The following is a 25,537-nucleotide window of genomic DNA, read 5'->3' as shown; positions in this document are numbered from 1 at the left end:
CATATAGAAATTTAATTTTGTAATAAGTTCAGTAAAGAAAAATTAACAATAATGTAGTATTTTTTTGATGTTAAAGGTACGATAATTATTCATTTAATTTCTTTTCTATTTTTTTGTAAATACATAGTAAAGTTTATATAACTATAATATTTTTTGCTATATAAACAAAGAGAAGTAGCTTTAAAACTATATTATATAATTATTATTTTAATTTTATTTTTATAAATGTAACATTAATTAGAATAATATAATTTGTATTCATTTATACATATTAGAAAGGTATAAATTACTATTTAATATAGCAAAGTAATAAAATAATTTTTTTATTATATATTTTTAAAGTAAAAAAAAATTATATGATTTCTTAATATTTAAATATATTTAGTATTTGCACAATATAGAATATAGAGAATATAAATAATTCCTTCTTCTATAGAAAAAGTGAATTATTATCTATTTTAATAATTTTTTTCTATTAATTATACTAATTTTATACGCATAATATTTTGGAAAAATGTTTATGCATAAAACATATTAATAATTTTAATAATAGTAATAATAAATAAAGAATACTGCATTCCTTACAAATTTTAGTATATAAAATTTATACCACTTTCATTAGTTAATACATAAACGTATTTAAAATTTTATTGTTCATATTATAATTTAAAAATAAAATATGTATAATGTAGAAACTTAAAAAAAAATATATTTCAAAGATAAATAGTCACTGTTCCTTTATTTTTATAATATAATTTTTCAATTTAAAAATTTTTAATTATACGTAATTTATACTAAATAACTAGTTAAGCTTCTTTATTTTTAAGGAAATAATTTTTTTTTATTTAAATATACATATATATATATATATTCTTTTAGTAATATAAAAAGAAGAAAAAAAAAAAAAAAGAATTTTAACATATGCAACAATAATTAATAAAAATTAACAATTTATTTCCGTTCTTTATTATCATAAGTTATAAAAACAATTTATAGTATGCTTATTTTTAAATATTTTTTATAATACATATTTGAGTAATTTTGCAAAAATGAAATAAAAACACACATAGACACAACAATAGGTTAAAAAATGTTTTTAACTTTTCATTTAATTGTGATGATTTAGAAGTCTGAAATTATTAAAGTTACATAAAACCAGTATTTAATAAAGATATTGTTTTATGATATATTTATATTTTATCTTTTAAAACATATAGAACTAATCATTTATTAAAAATATATTTACAATAAATATTATAATTTTGTGTTTGTTAAAAAACGTATTCTATAGAATAAATTTTATGCTTATTTATAAGTAAGAAATAAATATATATATACACATTAATGCAACAATATATTTTCACTTCATTCTATTAAATAAAGAACTATACACTTTTATCCTTATTTCAAAACTAACAATGATCTTATTAAAGTTATTTAAAAAAATAATATATTTGTACTAGAGCAACAAGGAAAATTGAAACGAACAAGTTTTATTTCAAGCACAAATTATGATACATCAATAAAATTCCATGATTATTCCATAATATATTAATTTTATCTTACATACATATACCATACATCAGTATCTATTTTAATACATAAATATAAATAACACGCTGTAATACTTAATATAACAGAAGAAAGACTCTAAAAACATCTTGTGAAACACCAATACATTCAAAATAACAAATATACTAATAAAGCATCTATTTACTTTTGAGTACCAAAAGTTCTAGCTAGCATATGTACATTCATGTAATTTAGGCAATTATGCATATCTTTATTGAGCATATAACTAATTATAATACATATTTTTATTCATATTACTAGGTACTCTACATAAATAATAACATTTTTTTTATCCATTCTAACATTTAGTTTTCAAAATTCTTTTATATTTTCTAAACTTCATATAAGTAAAAGCAGACCATATCAACAATATGACAATTAATATACCAAAAAATACAAGAAATGTTATATCGTATTCATCTTTTTAAATTATATTAACGTAGTCATAACTAACAGTAGTATAAAAATTTTTACTTTGACCAAAAAACTACAAAGTGAACCTCCTAATGATGCTAATAATGTGCACGAGTGTACTAAAGTACGTAAAAACATTTTATGCCCAAACTTTTTACATATTAATTTTTGGTATGTCTTATTATTAATTGAAGATTTTTTTTATAATAAAATCTACGTAATCATGTTGCTTGAATGTTTTTTTTTCAAAATGAGATAATTGTTTTTTTCCATATATTAATTTTTTTTGTACCTTATATTGTTTATTGAATTCTTCATATAACGAACTTCTCCTTAGTTGTGTGCTTGTTTGTTTGTTCCAATTTCAATTTTTAAATACAAATGATTCATCATTCTCTTTATAATTAGGTATCTGTTGTGAATATATAATATGTGAAACGTTTTTTTGTGCAAGTTCTGCTAGTAATCGAAAATTTCTTAAATCTAATTTTATATTATGCGTATGGTTTCCCATAAATATATTAAACGTGTTCTAATAGAAAAAAATATATATTTGTTATTTAAAATAATAATTAATCTCAATCTTAAAATCATAGTTGATAAAAATAAGAACCTGATAAATAAAAAATATAATTTTCTTTAAACAAAATAATCATACCTCTTCATTGTAAAAACTACATATTCTAGATTAAAGTATAAGCATACCAATTTTAATAAAAAACTTTGACCTAATCTTTTTTCCATTATATATAATTTTAAAATTGTACTACATTCAGTAAGAAAACAACAAACAATACTAAAATATTATTTTAATTATAAAGGATAATGTATTTATTTTATTAATTTTGTATTTATTTATAAAAATATAATTATATGTACATAATATAAATGTATTTTACAACTGATACCAAGAATAGAAACCTTATAAATTTATTATATAATTTTTATCTTAATGATATTCATAAAAAATTATTTTTAAAAGAAAAATATAATTAGTATTCATTCATAAATATACAAAAAATATAAAATTTAATATAGTACAGTAATTAAATACTTTTTATATAATTCTTTTTTAAAATATATATATATATATATATAATTTTTTTAATATTTCAAACTATTAAATATATGTAAATTGTAAAATATATGAAATATGGAATATAGATTATATATTATAGTATATATTAAGAGATTAATATATTAATATAATAATAGTTTTTTATTAATAATGCCAATTTTGCAAACGCTACATTTTGGAACAAATGTTTATTATAGTTGAAAATCTGTTATTATCATAACAATATAATAGTAGTAATATTAATTATAAAAAAAAGCATTTTGCCTAAGTTATGTATTATATTAATTATGAAAAATCATTTCCTTATTATATATTACATATTAAAAAAAATTATACTAATAGGATACCCACTAATATATTAAAAATATATATTTTTTAAGGATAATTAAAATAAACAGAAAAAAAGAAGTTATAAATTGTTGTATCATAATTTTGAAAATAATATATTTTAAATAATTTTAATATATATCATTATTTCTATATGAAATTTGTTTATACTCTTAGAACTAATTTCTTTTTCGTGTTCTTTGATTAAAATTATATATTTAAAAAAAAATTAAATTAAATAAAATAAAATATAATGAGGGAAAAATAGATATAATAAAGTAAAATTTTCTCAAAAATATATTATATATTTTCGTCGGTTCGAAGGTATATAAAGTTACATATATTTAAATATTAGGATCATTTGTGGAATATAATATGTAGATAATAAATATGAATAAGTATATTTTAATAAAATATATTTTCTAGTAATATTTTTCTTATAATTTTGGGCAGAATATATTATACTATTATTTATTCTTTTGCAAGTCAATACTATCAGGAACAAATTCTGAAAATAAAAATTAAAAAATAAACATAAATAATATATTTTTAAAAATAATTTTAGCAAAAAAATATATAATTCCTCAATATTTATATACTTAATGCATTATAATCTTGGGTATGACAATTATGAATATACCATAGGCAAAGAAATATATTGCAGTCATACGATATAAAAATATACATTATTTTTCACTTTAAGAAATATTATTCTTTAGATTAAACAAGTGAATGAATTAAAAATAAATAAAAAATATATAAATTTAAAATACTATACTTGAAATACAAAACAAAAGAAAACAATATAAATTGACACTAATATATTTTCTGTTTTAATATATATATATTTTATTGTCGTTAAAGCATACACGGAGACTCCTTTCTAGCTTCTTTGGAGTTCTTTTTCGAATTTGGTAATCACACATTTTTAAGTACAGTTAATATTTACATATAAATTATGAGAAAAAGCATTTTAAATATTCATAAATATACACATATAACTTATAAATATATCACAATATTGAACACTTTGTATAATAAAATCCTCCAAGACATTTACGTATAAATAGGTTTTATTAATTTTAACAATATTCATTATTTCTAAATATATTTTTCAGACAAATTTTTAAAAAATAAATAAATATTAGTAAAAATTATATGTATTTTTCCCAATTTGAGTAGTCATATACAATAAGTTTAATTTCCTATTAAAATATTTTATTTTTTCATTATTACGTATATATAATATAAGTATATTTTTATTTTTCTCCAATATCTCAACAATCTTTACCTACTTTTGCAACATATCATTTTTATATTTAATAATTAATATTATTAATACATAACAATAACTCTTATTAGTAAAGACAAGTTATTAAATTTCCATTTCCACAATATAATTTTTATGTTTATATTAGCTATATAATACTATGTCTACAAAAAGTAAATTATTCTCTTATATATTTAATTTTTATCAAAAATAATATATTCTCTATATGGTTTTATATATAATTTACCAAAGAAATCAATATTTTTCTTTTTTACAAGGATATGTTTTATTTTTTACTCCATTTTATAATTTAACATATAAATTATATGTTTTACTATTTCTAAAAAGTTTTAATAATAGAGATATATATATAGTTTTCGGGCCTATTCTGAAAAATATAATTGATTATACAATGGATATATAAGTACATATGTTACACTAAATGCAACAAATTTTGCACATAAAATGAAAGTATTCAAAATGAATATCACCCTCATAAATATAATATAATGAAGCACAAAAGGGCACTACTCTTAAATGATATTAATGAACTACATGAAGGTACTGAATCCAAAAGTTATACAGTTATTATAAAAATCTCATTTGTGTGTATACTGGAACAAGAAAAACTAACTTATATAGCTAGGTTGTATGAATTTATATCTTTATTTTAAACTGTTACATTAACACTTATTGCAATATTTTTAATGTTTCCTTTTGTTTAGTACTAAAAATTAATTTACTTAAAAATGTGAATTTTCCACACAATCCTTGTAATATGATACTACAATAAATTACTGTTTTAATAATGTTGCATATATAAATATTCAATTTATTTAATAATAATTTAAATCACTTGTACTTTTCCTTGAACTTTAATGAGAAAAAATAAAAATATGTACATGAATGATATACATTAATACAGATAAATAGTTTTACAAATTATAAGATATATTAGACTTACATCAGGTATTAAATAACATATGGTGTACAAAATTGTAATTCATAAATGCTCAATAATATATCTCATAGTATATATAATATAGAATCCTGAACAATTTAATTAAAATATATATTAAAATAAATTGAAAACAAAAAATGGTCAGAGCTATTTTTTTTAATTACGCTTTAAATGTAATAAAATATGAGTATGACTTTAATAGTGATATAAAATGTTTATACATAAAGAACTATATAAAAAATTTAACAACGTAAGAAAATATATATATTTATGTAATTCAAAGATAAATGTTTTACGTAAAATTATGATTAATATAGAAACAGAAATATAAAAAGGTATTAATTTTTATTTGGATAAACAATATCCAAATTATTGTTTAACATTAACTTTCTTAGGACACATTATATTTCTTATATGAAATCAATTCATATAATATATATATATATATATAAATTTATCAAAAATTACAAATAAATAATTCATTAATTGTAACATGATCAATAGTACTAATAGATAAAAAGAATTATAATGAAAATTAAATAAAAATTCATAATGTTAATAATATGTTATATATTAATTTAGGATTAATATATGTATATATATATTAATTTTTATACTATGATTATTCAATTATCAGAAATGCGGTATATATGGGTGTCCGTTTCGAATTATAAGTATTAGAACAATAGAATTCTATAAACAATAAATTATACATATAATTATCTTATTTAATCAAATAGTATTAAATGATACTAATTAAAACGTAAAAATAATATCACATATTTTACATTAGAATATTATTATTAAATATAATTTATTTATTTATTTATTTATTTATGAAAATACTTATGAAAAAAGGCTTCACTTACAATATGATAAGACTATATCTGTATATCTTAGAGAATATTAGTAAAACCAAGACATACTTATCATTAAAATAAAAAATTTTATTTTATTTTTTATATATGTTATTATTAATGACTCTTTACACTATAATAATATGTTAATAATTATAACCATTAGTTTGAATAATATGAACTATAAATTTAAATACATAAGTACCTTTTTATAATAATGTATGCCTCAGCTTTTACATTATATTTTTGTAAATATTAAAAAAGAAAAAATTATAATTTGTTATTTAGACAAATACATTAACGTAAATTAATTTAACTTTATGTATTTTTCTGGTTTCTTGATGTAATACATTTTATGCATAGAGCATTTCACTTGGCTTTTGTTATGTTATTATTTTACATAAAAATCCAACTATTATTGTATTAAATATTATCTTTTTAAATAAAAAGGTAAATAGTATATTCATAATATGATGAAGGAAAACTCATTAGTTCAAATAAATTGTTATTCTGTTTGCGTTATTTTAAAATAAAAAAAAAGTTAACGTAAAAATTACAGTATTATATAAAAATTGTGATAACATTTTAATAATACCATAACAAAGATTAAAAATATATTTTAATGTACTTATAAAATAATAAAAAAAAAAAACTTTTTATAAATATTTTAAAATTAAACATACAAATTTTCCACTAAAATAATTTCAAATATTTCAGAAAATTATATTTTATTACCATATATTAATCCACAATTATACGTTCATTACATATATCCTGTTCATATATTGATATAACATATTCAAATACAAAAATATAAATAAAATATAATTTAATACTCATAAAATATTTTAACATATAATCCATTGTATACTGTTATTAAGTAACATATTCAAAAAAAAAAAAAAAAAAAATGGAATTGCATATAAGAGGTTAAAGTAAAAATAGTAAAGAAAGGAACAAATATATTTTATATAAATAAATTCAAGCTTAAAAAAAAATTTAATATATAATCCTTTAATATAAATCATTTATTAAAAATAAACATTATAATGTAATTTCATATGTAAATTAATTAGTCGCAAAAAATTATTATTAGTATATAATTTTTTAATTCTATGATCGTTCTCTATCTAATATATTACTGTTTCAAAAGAAACATTAAAATAAGTAATTATGTATGTAAAATATAAAATAATAACTTATGTTGCTGGTTATAAGTTTAAATTGTTCTGCATTCTCACATAGCTATTCGCGCCTATACAACACTATAAATAATTCATGATATTTTTAATTTTGCATAATAAATAAATATTTAATAGTATTAAAAAGATATTTCCTCATAGATAATTATAGAATCAACAAAAAAAATATATAATATATTTTTAATCTACCGATTAGAATATATTTATCAAACATTACAGAAAAATTATTAAAAAGCAGCAATATTTTATGTTTTATCTAATTTAATATATTATTCCTTTATATGTTCAATTCTTATCTTATTATTCTTTATTTCTTTGATAAAGTTGATTTTGCATTTTTTCCCATTATATTGTGTAAATAATTAATAATTATTTCTTAATATGTTTCCATATTTTAAAGAAGTATCTAAACATTTTTTCATTAATACAACTAAATATACTTTTAATTAATTAAAATCTTGTACAAATAAAACTATTCATGTAATCAAGTAGTAATAGGCGCATAAAAATTAAAATATATGTATAACAAATTATATTATATTAAAACTATTGAATGAAATAATATATAGTATAAATAAAGAAATTTTAGGCAATATATATAAATATAATGTTTAGTTCTACAAGTATATTTTAACGATAAGAATATTTAAAAAGTATAAAAGAAATTTGGTATAATTTATATATTATTAATTCTCATTCATATATACAATACAGTAAATATAAAAAAATATTAACAAAATAATTATATAATGGCCTGTACTAATAACAAATAAAAAAATAAAATAAAAATAAAAATAAAAATATACTATCAGTAATAATAATGACTTGACTTATAGATTATATATTCTAGGAGAAACATAAGAATAAAAGGAATTATTTACATTAATAAATGTGATAAAATACGTATATATATGTTTTTGTATTAAGAAAAAAGAAAAAACTGCAATATATAAATTAATGATATAATAATAAAATAATTTTTATATTACATGTTGATCTAACTTATATGTATTGTTTTATTGTTGATATTTTGGCTTTTTTTTTTTATAAAGAGTATATTATTTTGACATAATAATTTATAAATATCTGCTAATTATTATTAAAATATGATTCTGATATACCTCCAGTTGTGATATATTTACTTAATATAAAAGAAGTTAGGGAGTATACAAAATAAATATTAAAGTAGTCGAATGATTTATAGTTCATATATAAATTCTTATGCAAATGATAATTTTATAATTTCCTCTTATTAAGATATATTTAATTAAAATTTCCCAATAAGTAAATATAAATAACTAAATTTGTGTTATTCCTTCAGATTATTTTATAAAAAGAACTAGAGTATTAATTTATAATCATCATGGATAATTGTTTTTCCTCGGTACCATTTAATGATTGTTAATACGATTAAATTAATGCATAATTTATTTATGATAAAAAAGCGATAGTAAAATTAAGTTAAAAATCGAACCTCAAATAAATAATAATGATTCTTTTGAATACAGTACTATAATTCCTGGGGTACGCAGTTTTTAATGCTCTCTCTCCTCAGGGAATTTAGAAATATTGAAAGTGAAGTAAAACAAAAAACCAGTTCCTTAATTAACGAGGATGATAAAGATACATTTAGGAATGGATGCATACACTTGGCCAGTTATCTAATTAAAAACAATAATCCACCACAATATTATAGAGATCATCAAAAATCCTGGAAAGGGACACTAAACTACAGGTTAAATAGATACTATAAAGGTCTAGGTAATCATGGAGGATGCCCTTTAATTTTAGAGGAAAAAGATAAAAAAATTTTGGAATTAAAATATGAAGAAGACGATTTCTGTGAAAAGAAAAAGAAAGATCTACATGAAATAAAACAATTAGGTAGAGACTCAAAAAATTATAGTAGATATTTGAGGAAATGTAACGAATATAATTCGTGGATTGAAAAGATGCAGAATCATTTTAATACAAAAAAAAGCTTTTTTCAAAAATGTTACCAAAAAAATGAACCGAAAGGTAAAAGAAAAAAAACTCCAGATATGCTATGCGACTTAATAAATGAAAAAACGTTTCAAAAACTTACTGAATGCACGCCTTCACTTACATTAATACCTGTTCAACCTCTATCTTCTAATGGAGAAATCGAATCTCAAATGGAAACTGAAGTAACAGCAGTAGATCTACCTAAGTCACATGTTAACCTGGAACAACAACAGAAACATCAACCACATAAAACATCTAAAGATGAACAGAGTTATCAGTATGTAATGAAAACTAAAGAGGAACAAGAATTTCATCCTTCATTAAAACCCGAATCCAATCTTCAAATATTATCATCTGACCCATCAGATATAGGAAACGAAGAGAATTGGCCCAAAAGTATGCATGCTAAAACATCAGATCTTCCAAAAAATTCCGATTCTCACACTTTAGTAAAACTAGGAGAACCTGAGTCGACTTATTTAGATCATGAAAGTATAAAATCAAGCACTGTTCCAGGAAGCCCATCGCCACTTACACGTGAATTAGGTATACTACAATACTTTGGCTTTTTTGTTTTATATCTCCTATGATTCCATGTACCATTAATTCCACTTATATTTCTACTTTGTAAATAAATATAATTAAAAATATATATATTTATAATGAAGATGTAGTCCCCCAAAGAAGTCTAAGGATCACAAGCATATCATCTATTTTAATAAGCTTTGTAACTATTCTCGTATTTTCCCTCTTTTTAAAGGTAAAATAAAACTTAAGGAATAAAAATAAAGATAAATATATAATTATTATAATAATTTATGTTATAAATATGTTCTTATATATTGTAGAACTCTTTAATAAGTATATTTAAAAATAAAAAAAAGATAAGAAGAAGACAGGTTAAATTACTAGGATTATTATTGCCTTCATGTTCTGATAAAAAAAGTAAGCTTCTAACACAGGATAATTCAGAAATATCAACATGTGATAATGAACAAATCACAAAAAAAATAAAAGTGTATTATCATAACATGAAAAAAAATATAAATAACCCAAAAATAAAAAAGGATACATCCAAAACTATTATAGAAGTACATATGGAAGTACTTGAAAAATGCAAAAATGAAGAATCGGAAACCAAAAAATTAGCACTCTTAGAAGTATGTATAAAAGAGTTAGAAAAATCACAATTTACATCGTGCAATATATTAAAAAATGTTGAACTAATGCAAAATATTAACACATACAATGATAATGAAAAACACAAAATTCTGTGGAATGAGTTGATAGAAGAACATAAAAATCTTTCTGAAAAATTGAAAAATGAAGACTGGTTTAATAATATGAAAAAGGATTGGAAAAGAGAACAAATTCACGAAAAAAAAGGTGAAGCATTAAATAAGGAATTTTCTAATGAAAATAAAAATATATTATTTTTAGAAAGAGAAAAAGATCTATGGAGACAGTGGATATCAAAAATGCATGCAACTTTAGAACATCATTTGGAACAGGACGGGCTTAGAGGATTGAACGTGGAATTCCACAATGTGTTAGATGAATATGTAAATGAAGAAACCCAAAATAATGTTTCACTACTAAATACAGAAGAATTGAAGCAGAAAGAATGTTACAAAGATTTATATAAGTATATAAGAAAAAAATTACTAGCAAAAATGTGCATACTAGTATTTATGATAATATTGGAAGAATGTAAAAAAGAGGATATTATAGAAAATACCGAATCATATTTTGATAGTTCTATAAATGAATTAAAGAGAGAAGTAAATTTAGGGAAAAAAACAGAAATTGCGAATAATTTAATTGACACTGACAAAAATGCTTTGAAAAATAAAGAAAATATTGATCATAAGGAGGAACCCAACTTTAGAAATGAAATATATGACTGGACAAGGGACGATGACACATACGTAAATTTCATAATTAATGATGGAGAAGTAAACAAATGCATTGATGTACCAGGAAAAAATACATTATAAATTTATAATATATATACATAATATATTCTTATAATATTTATTCATAATGATATAATACATATGAAACATATTTCATCAATTATTTTGATATGAGAGGGCACAAATAATTAGAAGAATGTAAAGTGTAATATAAAATTAAGAAAATTTCTCGTGAAATATGAAGATTGGAATGCAGATACATAAAATATATTCTAAATATATATACATTTTTTTAATGCAGTAAAAATATCTAAAGGAACCATATATTATTATTTGATTCAATACAAGTAGCACGATATTTATACATATATAAAATAAAAAAAAAAAAATAATATTATATGAAAATAGTAAACTTCTCAGAAAATATTAAGAAACTGAAAAATATGAAAAATCAAAATCACTAATTTCGTAAAACTATTTTTTGAATTAATATAATATTATTACATAAATTTATATAACAATATTTTATTCTATTACTAACTGTAGTGTTTCTTTCACATTTAGAAAGATAATTATATTGTGTTCATTAAACATTCCCATTATTAGATTGTTCCACGTTTTAATCAATATAATAAATTTGTTAGTAATAAAAGAAATATGTTAAAATATGAAAATATAAGGACAATACATATATAACTTATATGAAAAAAAATATTATAAAAAAAATGTACTATATACTTAATGATAATATGTTAGGGGGTTATGAGTTAATAGATGATCGCTGATTGAGAGTGTTAACTTATTACAAAATTTTAACACTTTATCTGTTATATATATCAGCATTTTTTTTTAAACTAATTATATTTTATTAGAATAAGAAACTTATATTTTAAAATTCCATTTAATAATAAGATATTTAGCTTTTTTGTTCATAATATATATGTAACATAAAAATTTTCACACGAATTTTTATATACTGATAACATTAAAGTTTTTTTGTTTTCTTTCTGGAAACTTTTAATAAAATGTATTTAATAGATCAATCAAATTATTAAAACTTTTTAAAAGGGAATGTAATAAAACTATGCTGAACGTCCTGTTTTTTACATTAATTTGTATAAATTATTCTTTTTTGAAAAAAAACATGCACAAATATAAAAATAATTATTATTTTTTTTTTTTCTAAGTTTCTACCTTATAGTTTAATATAATTTTTACTAAATCAAAGAAATACATATTAAATATTAACAGGTTGATATATTAAATAATTCTAAATCAGTAATCTTTAAGATTTTTTTAAAAATAAGTAGAAATTAAAAGTAATATAGTTATTTTATAGGAATTTTAAAATAAATCACATATTTTTATTTTTTTCTTTTGAATATAATTTCTAATTTTCTTTTTATTAAGTTATATTAATAAAAAACTTTCAATTATATTCGTTTTACATTTTGAAGAGAATTTATATATTTTGACGTACATATTTTTCCTTTTTTTCTTTTTTTTTTTGTAATTACAGAATACCATTTCTTTTTTATCTATTCTTTTATAAAATTATTTATTATTTATATCTTTTATATAACTTTTTAAATTATATTTATATATATTTATAAAATAAACTAATATTAGATTTATGAGGGGAAATATAAAATCCATGTAGATTTGTAATAATTTTTTAGTGTTACTATAAGCCATAAATTTAATTGTATTAATATTTTCTATTTACCGCTTTATATTACGTAAAAATTATAATAACTTAACTAGGTTTATTTTTTTAAATAATATTATTAATGTAGTAATAATATTAATAATTAACATATTTTTTTTATGCAATTATAATTATTACGAGAAGGCAGTATAACTATAATTCAAACGTATTTGCATCTTTGCAATATGATTACCTTATAATATATAAAGAAAGTGTATTATAATATATTAATAATATTTCTTTAGAATATAATTAATTAAGTTATTATTTGTATTATCATTATACATATTTCAAAATACTTGAATAAAATTAACAGAACTTATATATTCTCATTTTATATTACCAGTAACAAAAATAAAATTCTCTTAATGTTTATTAAATTAACACATATAAGATAGTTTACAATAGATATTTTTACTCTTTATAATATAAAATATATATTCAATACATATTTAATTAATATAAAATGTAAACTACAATCACATTAAATATGTATGTTTCTTATATACTTTATATATTATATGGCAGTTAACAAAATTTTTTATTTTACTTCTAATCTCTTAAAGCGTTTGAAAGTATATCAAAAATAAATTAAATACAAAAAATTATAAAAAAATATTGCAACATATAAACCTATAAAATTAGTTATATATTAGTACAAAAAAAACTTTCAATACAACTATAATTTTTGATCATATATACTGTGCATTTTGACGTGTTTATTTTATTAGTTAAAACGGATTTTAAAAAACTAAAAAAAAAGACATGTTAAAGTTATACATTAAAATATAAAATAAGAAAGAGAAAACATCTATTGTAAAACAACATTTAAAAAATATTTAACAATTATAATAATTATGCTAGTATATTATCTTCCTAATAGTTCATGAAAAAAAAGACGATTCTTTTCACACATATAGTAATAATAAAGAAATTTTTTTTTTTCATTACTTTTATTTTAAAATATATTTAATTACATGCTAAATACTTTAATAGAATTAAAATTTAATAACATATGAATTATATATTATACTAAAAATATATAAGCCTAAAATATTTTTACAACAATTTGTTATATAAAAAAGGAGAAATTATTTACTATTATTTTCTAAGTATCTTCAATAGGTGTTTTTTATAGTAGAACTTACATGACAAATAATTTAGATAAATTGAATTGCAATGAAATTTACAAATTGAAAAATAATATTATACCACTATCACAATTATTTTATTATATATTAAAAGTAAAACATGAATTATATATATGTTTTCTAATAGGATGTATTCTCCATAAATTATAATAAATAATACTAACTCTTATTTAAATCGACATTTTTATGATGTTACATATACAAAAGTATCACGTTAATAAATTTTATTAATACCTTTATTACAATAGTTAAATTATTCTTTCTTTTATATTTAATCTACAATTATAATTAATTTATTATATAATAATAACTAATTTTTATGTATATATTTATATATCCATTATAAAAATATATATTATACTAAGTCAAATATGACCAAGAGTAAAGTAAAATGTTATCTTCCATATGCAATTCAATTAAGAGTATCAAGAGACTGTTTTATAATAATACGATATAAAGTGTTTATCTAATAATAAATTATAATTAAAGCTAATTCTTTGAAAAATAATATATATTTAATTTAACAAAAGAATACATATTGTCATATAGTATATTTATATTTTAGTTAAATTTCTATTTCATTTATATAAATTCTAATAACAATAAGAATGTCAAAGATAAATATTGTATGAGGCGATTATATTATTATAATTATAATGAAAATTAATTGAATTAATTTGAAAAGTATCATTTTAACCTTATGAACAAATAATCGTTCAAAAAAGGAAAAATTATGTACTTTTTAAAGATGGAATATTTAAGTATTTATAGTATACTAAAAATTCAAAAAATATTACTAAAGATATGTTCCATTATAATGCTAAATTTATATAAGTATTCACCAGAAATAACTTATTTTTCAGTACTACAATTCCATAAAATTTTATAACCTTCCTCTGAATGAAAATATTAGGAAATTGCATTTTTTTCTGTACACTTTTTTAATTAATATAAAGTAATTCAATTTTTGATATCATTATATTTACGCCTAAATGTTTATGTTATAATGTGTACATTGTATTCTATCTTATTTCAATTTTATGTAAAAACTAAAGAGTTGATATTAATATGGAAGGATTTTTTAAATTCATCGTATAGTATATGGAATGCATCACATATAAACATTTGATCTATCATTTATTTATTTATATAAATATTAACTTGATGTGAATTTAATTTATATTTTTTAATTTACTTATACATATATACAATGATATCCAAAAGTTCATAGAATTACATAAAATTTATGTTTTTGTCATTATAATTATATATGTTAATGTATTCAATAATTCGTTTTCCAACAAATAATGTGAAAAAAAATTTAATGAAAATATAGTTTTTTTTAATTTATATATTATTATTATTTTTTTATTTTTAGGATAATTGCGTGGAATTATTTTTTAAATATAAAGAGGAATTTGATAATACTATCTCAAGTGAAACACAAGGGAGTATAAACCCTTGTCTATATTGTAATATATAAGATGGCAATTTAATAATTACTTATGAAAATTTTACTACTGCTTGTCAGAATATTGGTAAATATATAATTAAAAAAAGATATAGTTATAAAACTGATAGCAACAAATGCTGTAAATATATGAATTACCGGATAAATAAAGAAAATTAATATAGTAAGGATTATAGTTGGTTTAATGGATATAAAGAATTTTCCACCAATATAGATAATACATGTATTCGAGAAATAAAAAAAATTGATAAATATATTTTAGAGAAACAAATCTGTACAATTTATATGAGGATTTTATGAATTTTACATCTCAAAAGGATAAAGCCACAATTAGTTGAGAAAATCCTAAAAATTGTTATAAATTTTACATTGAAAATTACAAGGAGTGTGAAGAAAATTGAATGAACGAATTTTGCGAAGAGTTAAGCAATTTTAAAAAAGCATATGATGAAACAATGGTAGATGTATCTATATGTCCACATGTACCAAAAATTTCAGCACCTCCAAAATGTTATATGTTTGCTACTAGTTTAACAACAACTGTCATATTATTATCTTTTATACTATTTGTTTTATATAAGGTTAATAAAAATTATGCACAATAGTGTGAATATTGTACCAAAATGAGTAGGTTCATGTTCGTAAAAAATTACTTGCACAAAATAATTATATTTTTATGTATATATATATTATTTTTTCATATAGTTTACTCCTATGAAATCGTCGTTACATAGTCTTTTAAAAAGAAAAAAAATAATTGAGCTTGAAGAACAAACAAGAGAATTCTTACAAAATATACAAAATGAAAATATAAATTATACAGAAACTTTTCATAATATAACTTAACAACCTCACAGAGATCATTGATACAAAAATTACAGTGTATATTATGTCCATTAAAAAATCTAATACCTACCGATATGAAGGTTGAATACTTCTAGAAATGTATTAATAAATAAGATTAACTAAATATAAAGAAATTAATACAAGTTCATAAAAATTACAATAATGTTAATATAAAAATTATTCAAAGAAAAGATTAACATACATACGGCACTAATATAAGATTTATTAGCACAAAAATGTACTTATAGGTAAAATTTTAGTCAATTAAAAACAAATAATTTTAAGACAATAATATATAGTACTAGATTATTCAATAAATATTGATTTTCTTACATAGTAATGTGAAGTAATAATTATTAAATAAGTATTAAATAAAGATATGTTGAAAAAAAAAGTATTAAAAACTCCACCAATAATATTATTATATAAGATAAAAAAAAATATTTCAAACATTGATACTATTAAAAAAATAAAAAATTTATATTATTTTTTTATAAAAATTTGTATTTTAAATTTTTACTATTATTTTCCTGTGAAAATTATGTAGAAATGAAAATTTAACTCAATACAGAACAATTTCATCATTGTTGTTTTCATATTTCACTTATTATATGTACAACTTTAGTAAGCATATTAATACATGATGATAATTGAGAAAAATAATACTGTTGATGGAATTTAAATGGAAACATTTATATCCATTATTTAATAATTCTTACATATGTTCCTCTCTAGCACTATACTTAATTTTTTCGTTTAACATTTAACTCCCCCTTATGGGTGTTATATTTATGAGGAGTAAACAAATGAACATATAATAAATAAAAAAAATATATAAAATTACTTTATAATTATAATTTTTTTTACCAAAAACAATTATAATAGAAAAAAATGGTATTTATATATCTATATTTTGTTTCTATATATACTAAAGCAAATATTCTTCAAATATTCCTGTAATTGTAGCAGTAAGTAATATGATAATAAGTAAAAAATAAGAAAAATTAAAAGACAATTATTATATTCTTGAGTATTCAAAGAAAATTCCACATTAATAGCCTCCATGAATCTAATTATATATGTAACTGTACATATGATATGTTATAAAGAGAAGCTCCTATTTTTAGTTACATAAAAATTTTAAATGCCCTTTTATTTTGTTAATCAGAAATTTCAGGATATTCATTCATTTTAATTGTTGCACATAATTATATTATTCCCTAGATTTTACGATATATACTGATTTTAGATATTAATTTAGATATAACATTTGTAAGATTATACATAATATCACATTCAAAACAGTAAAAAAATAAATACGTAATACTGAAATTTTTCAACATTACCAAAACATTGACGTGTTCATATAAAAACGATAAATACAAAAGATTTTATAACAAGGAGCCAATTAATAGTATTTTTAATGAATATTTCTATATACTATTGATATATTTTATTTATACAGAAGTGTTCAGTAGGTTGTTAATACTACTAATATATATATGGACAATGTTTCGTTATATTTTAATTAACATTTTCTATTTTACTCTAATTATTTATTAGTTAATGCATATATATACATAGAGAACTGAATAATAAATTATACAGCAAAAGAAAATTACAAAATTAATTAAGTATCATCTCCTTACAAATTTGCTTATGTAATACTGACTTAAAATATTTTTAACTGAATTAATATATATAAATTGGTTAATTAGTTCCCTTACAGATTCAGCATATTTTAATAATATGGTATCTATAAAAATAAAAAAAATTCAGATATAAAAATTTTGCTTTCATTTATATTTAAAAATAGAAGAACTATATAAAAAATGTTTTTACAGCTTAAAAAGGTATATTTAAAATTCATAATGTATTCATTTATGCTCTTTCTTATTCATGCATAAAAATAAAAAGAATATTTATTTTTTAAATCACTAATATATACTTTTCTATTTTTAAAAAGATTTAATTCTACACTTAATAATATTTATAAGCTTACAAAATAAAGTAAAATAGTATATGGGGTAAAAATTAAATTATTATCCATACTCTCTAAACCCAGAAACTTATTTATAAAAAATATTATTTTATTATATATTTATAATTCCTCACTTATACATTGAAAAATAAAAAAAGACGTTTGTTTAAAAGTCTTAATTAATAAATATATGTTACATATTTCTCATAAAAATTATTTTATATAAAGAATACCATATTTTTTTTTTGAGTAAAATATATGTAATTTAGCATAATACATTTACTTTATCTGATTAAATAAAAAAAAGGAGATGTTTATTTATAACATAATATAAACCATGTGCTTTTCTTATTACTTCTATCAATAGTCATTTAATAATTGAAGATCAAAAATATAACATAGGTATACTTCGTTTAAAATACAAATTCTAATATGGAAACAATAAAATTATAATAATTTTAATATTATATATTAATTTTGATTTATTACATACATTTTTAATAACAATATATTTTAACACACAAATATATATATTATGAAATACTATTTAATTATTCTTCAACAATAACATATAACACAAAATGTAAAATATTTAAACTCACAAATAAAGATAGAACAAAATTTAACACTGTTCCTTATAAAAGAGATAGCGTAAAAACAAATGAATTTAAAGAATTAATATAATTATAGACGAGTTTATTAAGTATATAACATTAAGGATATTACATATAATAAATCATATTTATAGCTTATATAAAAATACATGTTGTTATTCATTTTACTCAGTCATCAACTTAATTTTTTTATACTTTTCATTATTTCTTAATATTCTAGGAATTATTATTATAATTAAAACAGCTAATATAATTATAAGTATTCCAAATGATATTAAAAAGGTATAACTATCAGCACTTACCTTTTGAAGCAGTAATTTCATAGGATTCAACACACTGTCCAAATATTTTAATCCATGCAATATGGGCAATCCTACTCCCAACACGAATAAAAGAAAAAACAGAGTAACTCCAAATCCGTAACTTCTAAACTTTGTTTTTTGTAAAGCTATATCACAAATTCTTCTATTTCTTTCAACAATATTATCATAATCTTTTTTTGTAATCCATTTTTTTTCAAAATGAAAATGTTTTCCATCAAACATACCATTATTATAATCGATAATTTCAGTATAGTATCTTCCATTATTTAACGATCTTCTATGCGATTTTTTGTTTTTTCTATTATCCTTCTCTGCACAAATTGGTATATCTTCTTCTAAACTTAAAATATTTGAGCACATTTCTTGCTTATGTTTTGCTAATGATCGAGAATTTCTTGTATATATTTTTCTACCAACGTCGTAATTCTCACCAAAATATTTGTTAAATGTAAGCTAATAAATTAAGTAAATATTTATTATTTAAAATAATAAATAATAAATCATACTAAAAATACGTACTTTAAAAAAACAAAAATAAAAATATTAATAATATATATATCCTTAAATAATATTATAATACCTCATAATTGTAAAAATAGCATATCCACGCCGAAAGGATAAACGAAGCAATTTTGACATATAAGATTATTTTAATATTTTGTTCCATTTTATAGATTTTTTATATTCTCATATACATAGTAAGCATAAAATTAAAATTAATATAATATATATTTAATGATAAAGATACTATATTTATTTTTCCAATTTTTTTTTATTATTTTTTCGTCACAACGTGATGAACTATATATAATTGTAATAATTTTATAACGAAGTTCAAGAAAAATGATTTTAAACATATATTATAGAATATTTATCTTAACTGTATTTTTAAAAAACTAATTTACGTTAAAATAAAATAATATGAATTCATTCATAAATATCCATGATATATATATAAATTATTTAATATAGTAGAAATATAAAATTATTATATTTATTAGCTTTTATCATAAAAAGAGAGATATATATTTTACTTCATGATGTTCTTAAGTATTCAGTTTATCTAATATATAGGATATATAGAATATAAAACGTTTAGAATATATATAATGTATCATTTTACATTTTAAAAAAATAATTGCAAAAATTAATGATATTTTTCTATAAATAAATCTAATTAAATAAATATTATATAATTTTAATCTTTTTGCTATTTATAAAATATAATGAATATTATAATAAATTGAAAATGTTAATATTGTTTACAATATATTTTGTTATATCATGCGTATGAGTTTCAATTTTTTATAAACTATAATATACATAATAAATTAAATTTATAATATTCTGCCTAATCTATAAAACAATTTTCATTTTAGCATTATATTTTCATATTAAAATGATTATTTAATTTTAATATATGTCTATATTTATAAAATAAATTGTTTTAATTCGACTTAATGCATATATATATTTGTTTTTAATTGAATGTAAGTATTTGTAAGAAATAACAATATAAAAAGAAAAAAAACTTAAAAATATATTAAAATTTTTATTTTTATGTTGTTCTATTTTTTTTAGAGAATATCTGCATAAATTTATCTCAATTTCTATATCTTCAAGTATATTTACATATAAGAAAAAATGAAACACATAAGCTCTATCAATGTTTAAAAAGCAATATTTGAAATATAAATGGCGTGATATTAATATACGAAATATTAATTTTAACATGTTGATTAAAATTAAATTTACAGAAGAAATTTTTTAATAAAGTTAGTATTTAATAATTTCAAAAAATCAGAAATCTTCTTTAGTAAAACAATTTATTTTATTCTTATATAATTAAAACTTTTATAAAACATATATCTTAACATTTTAAAAAAATATATCAAAGCTCACATAATTAACTATAGCACAATAATATATTTATTAGTATATATGTATAACGTGAATATTACTTTACTGGAGAGTATTACTTATATTAAAAAATACTTAGCTATTATGATAAACACCTCCTTCTTTTACATACATTTTTTATCCCATTGTTTCTTCTACAAACATATTTGTACAGAAAAAATACAGAGTAGCACAACTGTATAAATGAATATCTATATATAAAGACATTATGGAATATATGTATTTAACCTAAAATTTATTTACATATTGTTTAATGGTTTATTCAATTTTATTATATATTTTTGATTAATTTTCATAAAGTACAAAATGTTTAAGGAATAACAAAATTAATAACTGTTCTTTTATATGTATCAATACTGTAAGAATTGTCACAAGAATTTATTCTCCCGGTACTGTCAAAAAAAAAAGGGGACAATAATTTTTTATTATAAAATTCCTTTTGTATTAGGAATTAATTAATTCTCATAGAATAATTTAATATATAACCAGTATACGCGTTATGTAATGATGCACGGAATTTATTTCCTTCTTTTAATTATAAAGGTACATGAATATTAAAATTGGTAATTTTCTATTAATAACTAATACTTAAAAGTAAAAAAATATTAGTTCATATGGGTAATTTCATCTTTAACTATTCAAGTATTCTATAAATATATTAAAAATATATTTATATGAAATATGATTTGAAATATATACTTTTCATAACAGTATTCTAAAAATAATATTTATTAAATATACTTTTGTATAAAACGTACATATTAACAAGAAATAAAATACATATATATATTTTTATTAAATAAAAAACTTCAAAGTGCTCTTAAACTAAAACTAATATATAATTAAATTGTTAAATAAATTCTTCATATAATCACTTGTAACCATAAAAAAACCAAGAATAAGTATAACTCTTAGAAGTGTAAATAGTTTCACTTCTTAGTTAAAGTTGTATTAATTGTAATTTAATACATCAAATTAAATAAAGACATGTAATTTATAATAAGAATTTACATAAATTATATATACACATAATTCTTTCATATATTCCTCATACTTTTATTATAAATATTGAGTAATATCTATTTAACATTACTATTAAACACAATATATATATTATATAGTTGTAACAAGTGTGAACAACAAATTAACTTATAAGAGTACAACATATTAATAAAACAAATATAGAAACATTTGAACTGTTGTAAATATTTAATACGTATTTTTTTACTTTTGTGTGTCACTATATATAAGTACATAAACTAGTATGCAAAAATAATTTTATATAAATAAAATGAAGAATATAATTGAGAATATAATATCATTAATCAAAAAGTAGATCCTTATTATTTATTCAAAAAATGCTTTTCTAAAGCTTTTATATTTATTATATCGATTTTTAAACTTCATTGCAATAATATCCTTCCTATATTTCAAGAATTTTACAAGAATATAAATAATCAATGAACTAGTTAAAAAAACTAACAAAAATAAAACGAAATAACCATAATATTTCATAAATTCATATAAAACATGCTTTATTACTTCATCGCGTGCGAAAATATTTTTATAGTAAGAACATATAATAAATAACGGAAATCCATTAATAAAATATTTCAGGTAAAGCAAATATCAAATATGCACTCTTATAATCTTAACATTTTAATTCTTTTTTATGGGTAGAATCTGTGCATATCATATAAATATATATAGGACTAAATAACCTATATAATATTTTTTCAAAGAAATAATCTACCTCTTCAAATGTTTTCCATATAATTGATGTTAATATTTTGATTAAACCTTTGGATGAAGTTCTTATGTTAATTTTATTCGTAGACTCTCATTTTCCATTAAATTATGATTCGTCTTTATCGTCCTCGTTTTTTGAATTATAAAATTCATTTTCAAATAATATGTCTTTTAATTCTACATTTTTTCCATATGTCTCACCATATGACAACAAAATATCTTACTTTTTATATAATATTCTGTGGGTAATGTTCATTTTATGGAAAGAATTATCAAAGCATACTATAAGTAAAATAAAATATTTTAAATCCTAATGATGTTATATAATTATTTTCTCATATTATTACTACCATTATTAATGTACATATATACTTAATATGAAGCAGTAATGAATATTAAGCAAATTTTCTTGGATGATATTATTATACCACTACTTAGTTATTATAACAGGAACAACTGTATAGAAAAAGTATAAGACTTTTCACTAAAATAAAAAAATTCACTTTCTATTAAAGTTATCATTATTTGTTCTTATATTATCTTTTTGTTTGTAAAGAATTCACTATATTTTCACAATGAACTATTACAGTGATAGCATTATTTGCATTCTAATTTCTTTTACTTTTTTTTTTAAAAGTATTAAGTATGATAAAGAATATACAAATATAAACTTTAGAAGAGAAAATATCATTTTAAAAAATGTTTTAGTAAATGTTTTCAATAATGATATTTGTAGAAAAATGAATATTTTTTACAAGTAGTTTTAATGAAGTAAATATAGTTAATGTTTGGAATATACATATATACTTCCTTATATAACAATTAAAAATTTTTATTATTTATACCTTTTAGAAATAAAATTAAATTGATCTTTTGATGTTTAACAATTTAATTTTATATTTAAAAAAAAAAAAAAAATATATATATATATATACCTTGAATATTCACATGGAAATGTATATTAGGAATATAACTTTTGAATTTTTTCATATATCCTTATCAGAAAAAATAGATTTGAGTTTTTATAATTTTTAAACATTATTTAATAATTAAATGATTTAAACTGTTATATAAAATTTAAAATTAATTATACGAAGTGAAAAAAGAAATAAGACAAAATTTTTTGTTCCACAAATTATAAGCTACATGTTAAATATACCTTGGACATTTGGAAAACACATGCGCTATTATATTAAATTATGCATTCTTTAATTGAAAAAACGTTTACGATTTGTATAGCTTAAAAAGGAAAATTCAAATGAGCTGTTATATAAATTTATATTTATTAATTACAAATAGAACCCTATAATTATAAAATTTATATAAATAGAATTTATATTTTATCGCTAAAAGTAAATTTTTTAAAATAAACAGTTTAGCTACTTTCCTTATTTTCCTTTTCTTTTTTCCTAATAATAAAAAAATTCATATCTGCTATAGAAATATTAATAATAAAAAAAAAAAAAATAATAATATAAAAGTAAAATATGTAAAAAGAATCTTTAATATTTGTGATAAGTTAAAATAATTTTGAGTAAAGTTACTTAAAATATAAAATAATATCGTTACGAAATTTGAAGAATAATATATAATAAAAATTAGGAATCTATCTGATATATAATTTTTAATCTTGAATATTCTTTAAAGGAAAAAAAGATACATTTATTTTTTATTTATTTATAAATAAATACTAAAAAATAATAAGTATTATATTAAAAAATTTATACAACTAATATAAATAAAATAAATTAGTTTTTTATAAAATAAACCTATAAAAACAAAAACATTCATATTCCAATTCTTTTTTACCTTACTATTTGTTACACTTATTTAATTACGATAATTACAAAAATAACGTATATTCAATATATATTTTTTATTATGCAATAATAAACTCATATTAATTTGACAAATCAAATTATTGTCTTAAAAAATAAATAATAAATTGAAATAAAAAACAAATTATATTTTTATTTACGTCATATAATTAATATTACCCTAAGGTACTGAACTAAAATAAGATAATTATTTCTTTTCTTTATGCTTTCATATATGATTAGGATATATACATATATATATAATATGTATAATAAAAAGTATTTGGAAATTTAATCGATTTATAACCATAAAATATTCCATTACTTCACTTCGCGCTTAATTTGTCGTATAGAATAAATTCGTAACTATATAT

At 18.6% G+C, this 25,537-nt stretch overlaps 2 protein-coding genes across 2 annotated transcripts; one reads left to right on the top strand and one right to left on the bottom strand.

Annotated features, from left to right (window-relative positions):
- Positions 1–9,219: 9,219 nt before the first annotated feature.
- MKS88_000105 (uncharacterized protein) lies at positions 9,220–11,664 on the top strand (the record flags this gene model as incomplete). The annotated part of the gene is made up of 2 exons (XM_067219439.1): positions 9,220–10,176; positions 10,516–11,664. 2 exons carry the CDS (start codon positions 9,220–9,222, stop codon positions 11,662–11,664), a joined length of 2,106 nt encoding a protein of 701 aa, XP_067070263.1.
- A 7,854-nt stretch (positions 11,665–19,518) lies between these two features.
- MKS88_000104 (fam-m protein) lies at positions 19,519–20,344 on the bottom strand (the record flags this gene model as incomplete). The annotated part of the gene is made up of 2 exons (XM_067219438.1): positions 19,519–20,130; positions 20,258–20,344. The coding sequence occupies 2 exons, from the start codon at positions 20,342–20,344 to the stop codon at positions 19,519–19,521; spliced, it is 699 nt and encodes a 232-aa protein (XP_067070262.1).
- Positions 20,345–25,537: the final 5,193 nt, after the last annotated feature.

This window comes from Plasmodium brasilianum, assembly GCF_023973825.1.
Source record: "Plasmodium brasilianum strain Bolivian I chromosome Unknown PB_00_02, whole genome shotgun sequence".
NCBI lineage: Eukaryota > Apicomplexa > Aconoidasida > Haemosporida > Plasmodiidae > Plasmodium > Plasmodium brasilianum.
The sequence above is the reverse complement of the archived record's forward strand: the minus strand, read 5'-3'. Positions and strand labels throughout refer to the sequence as shown.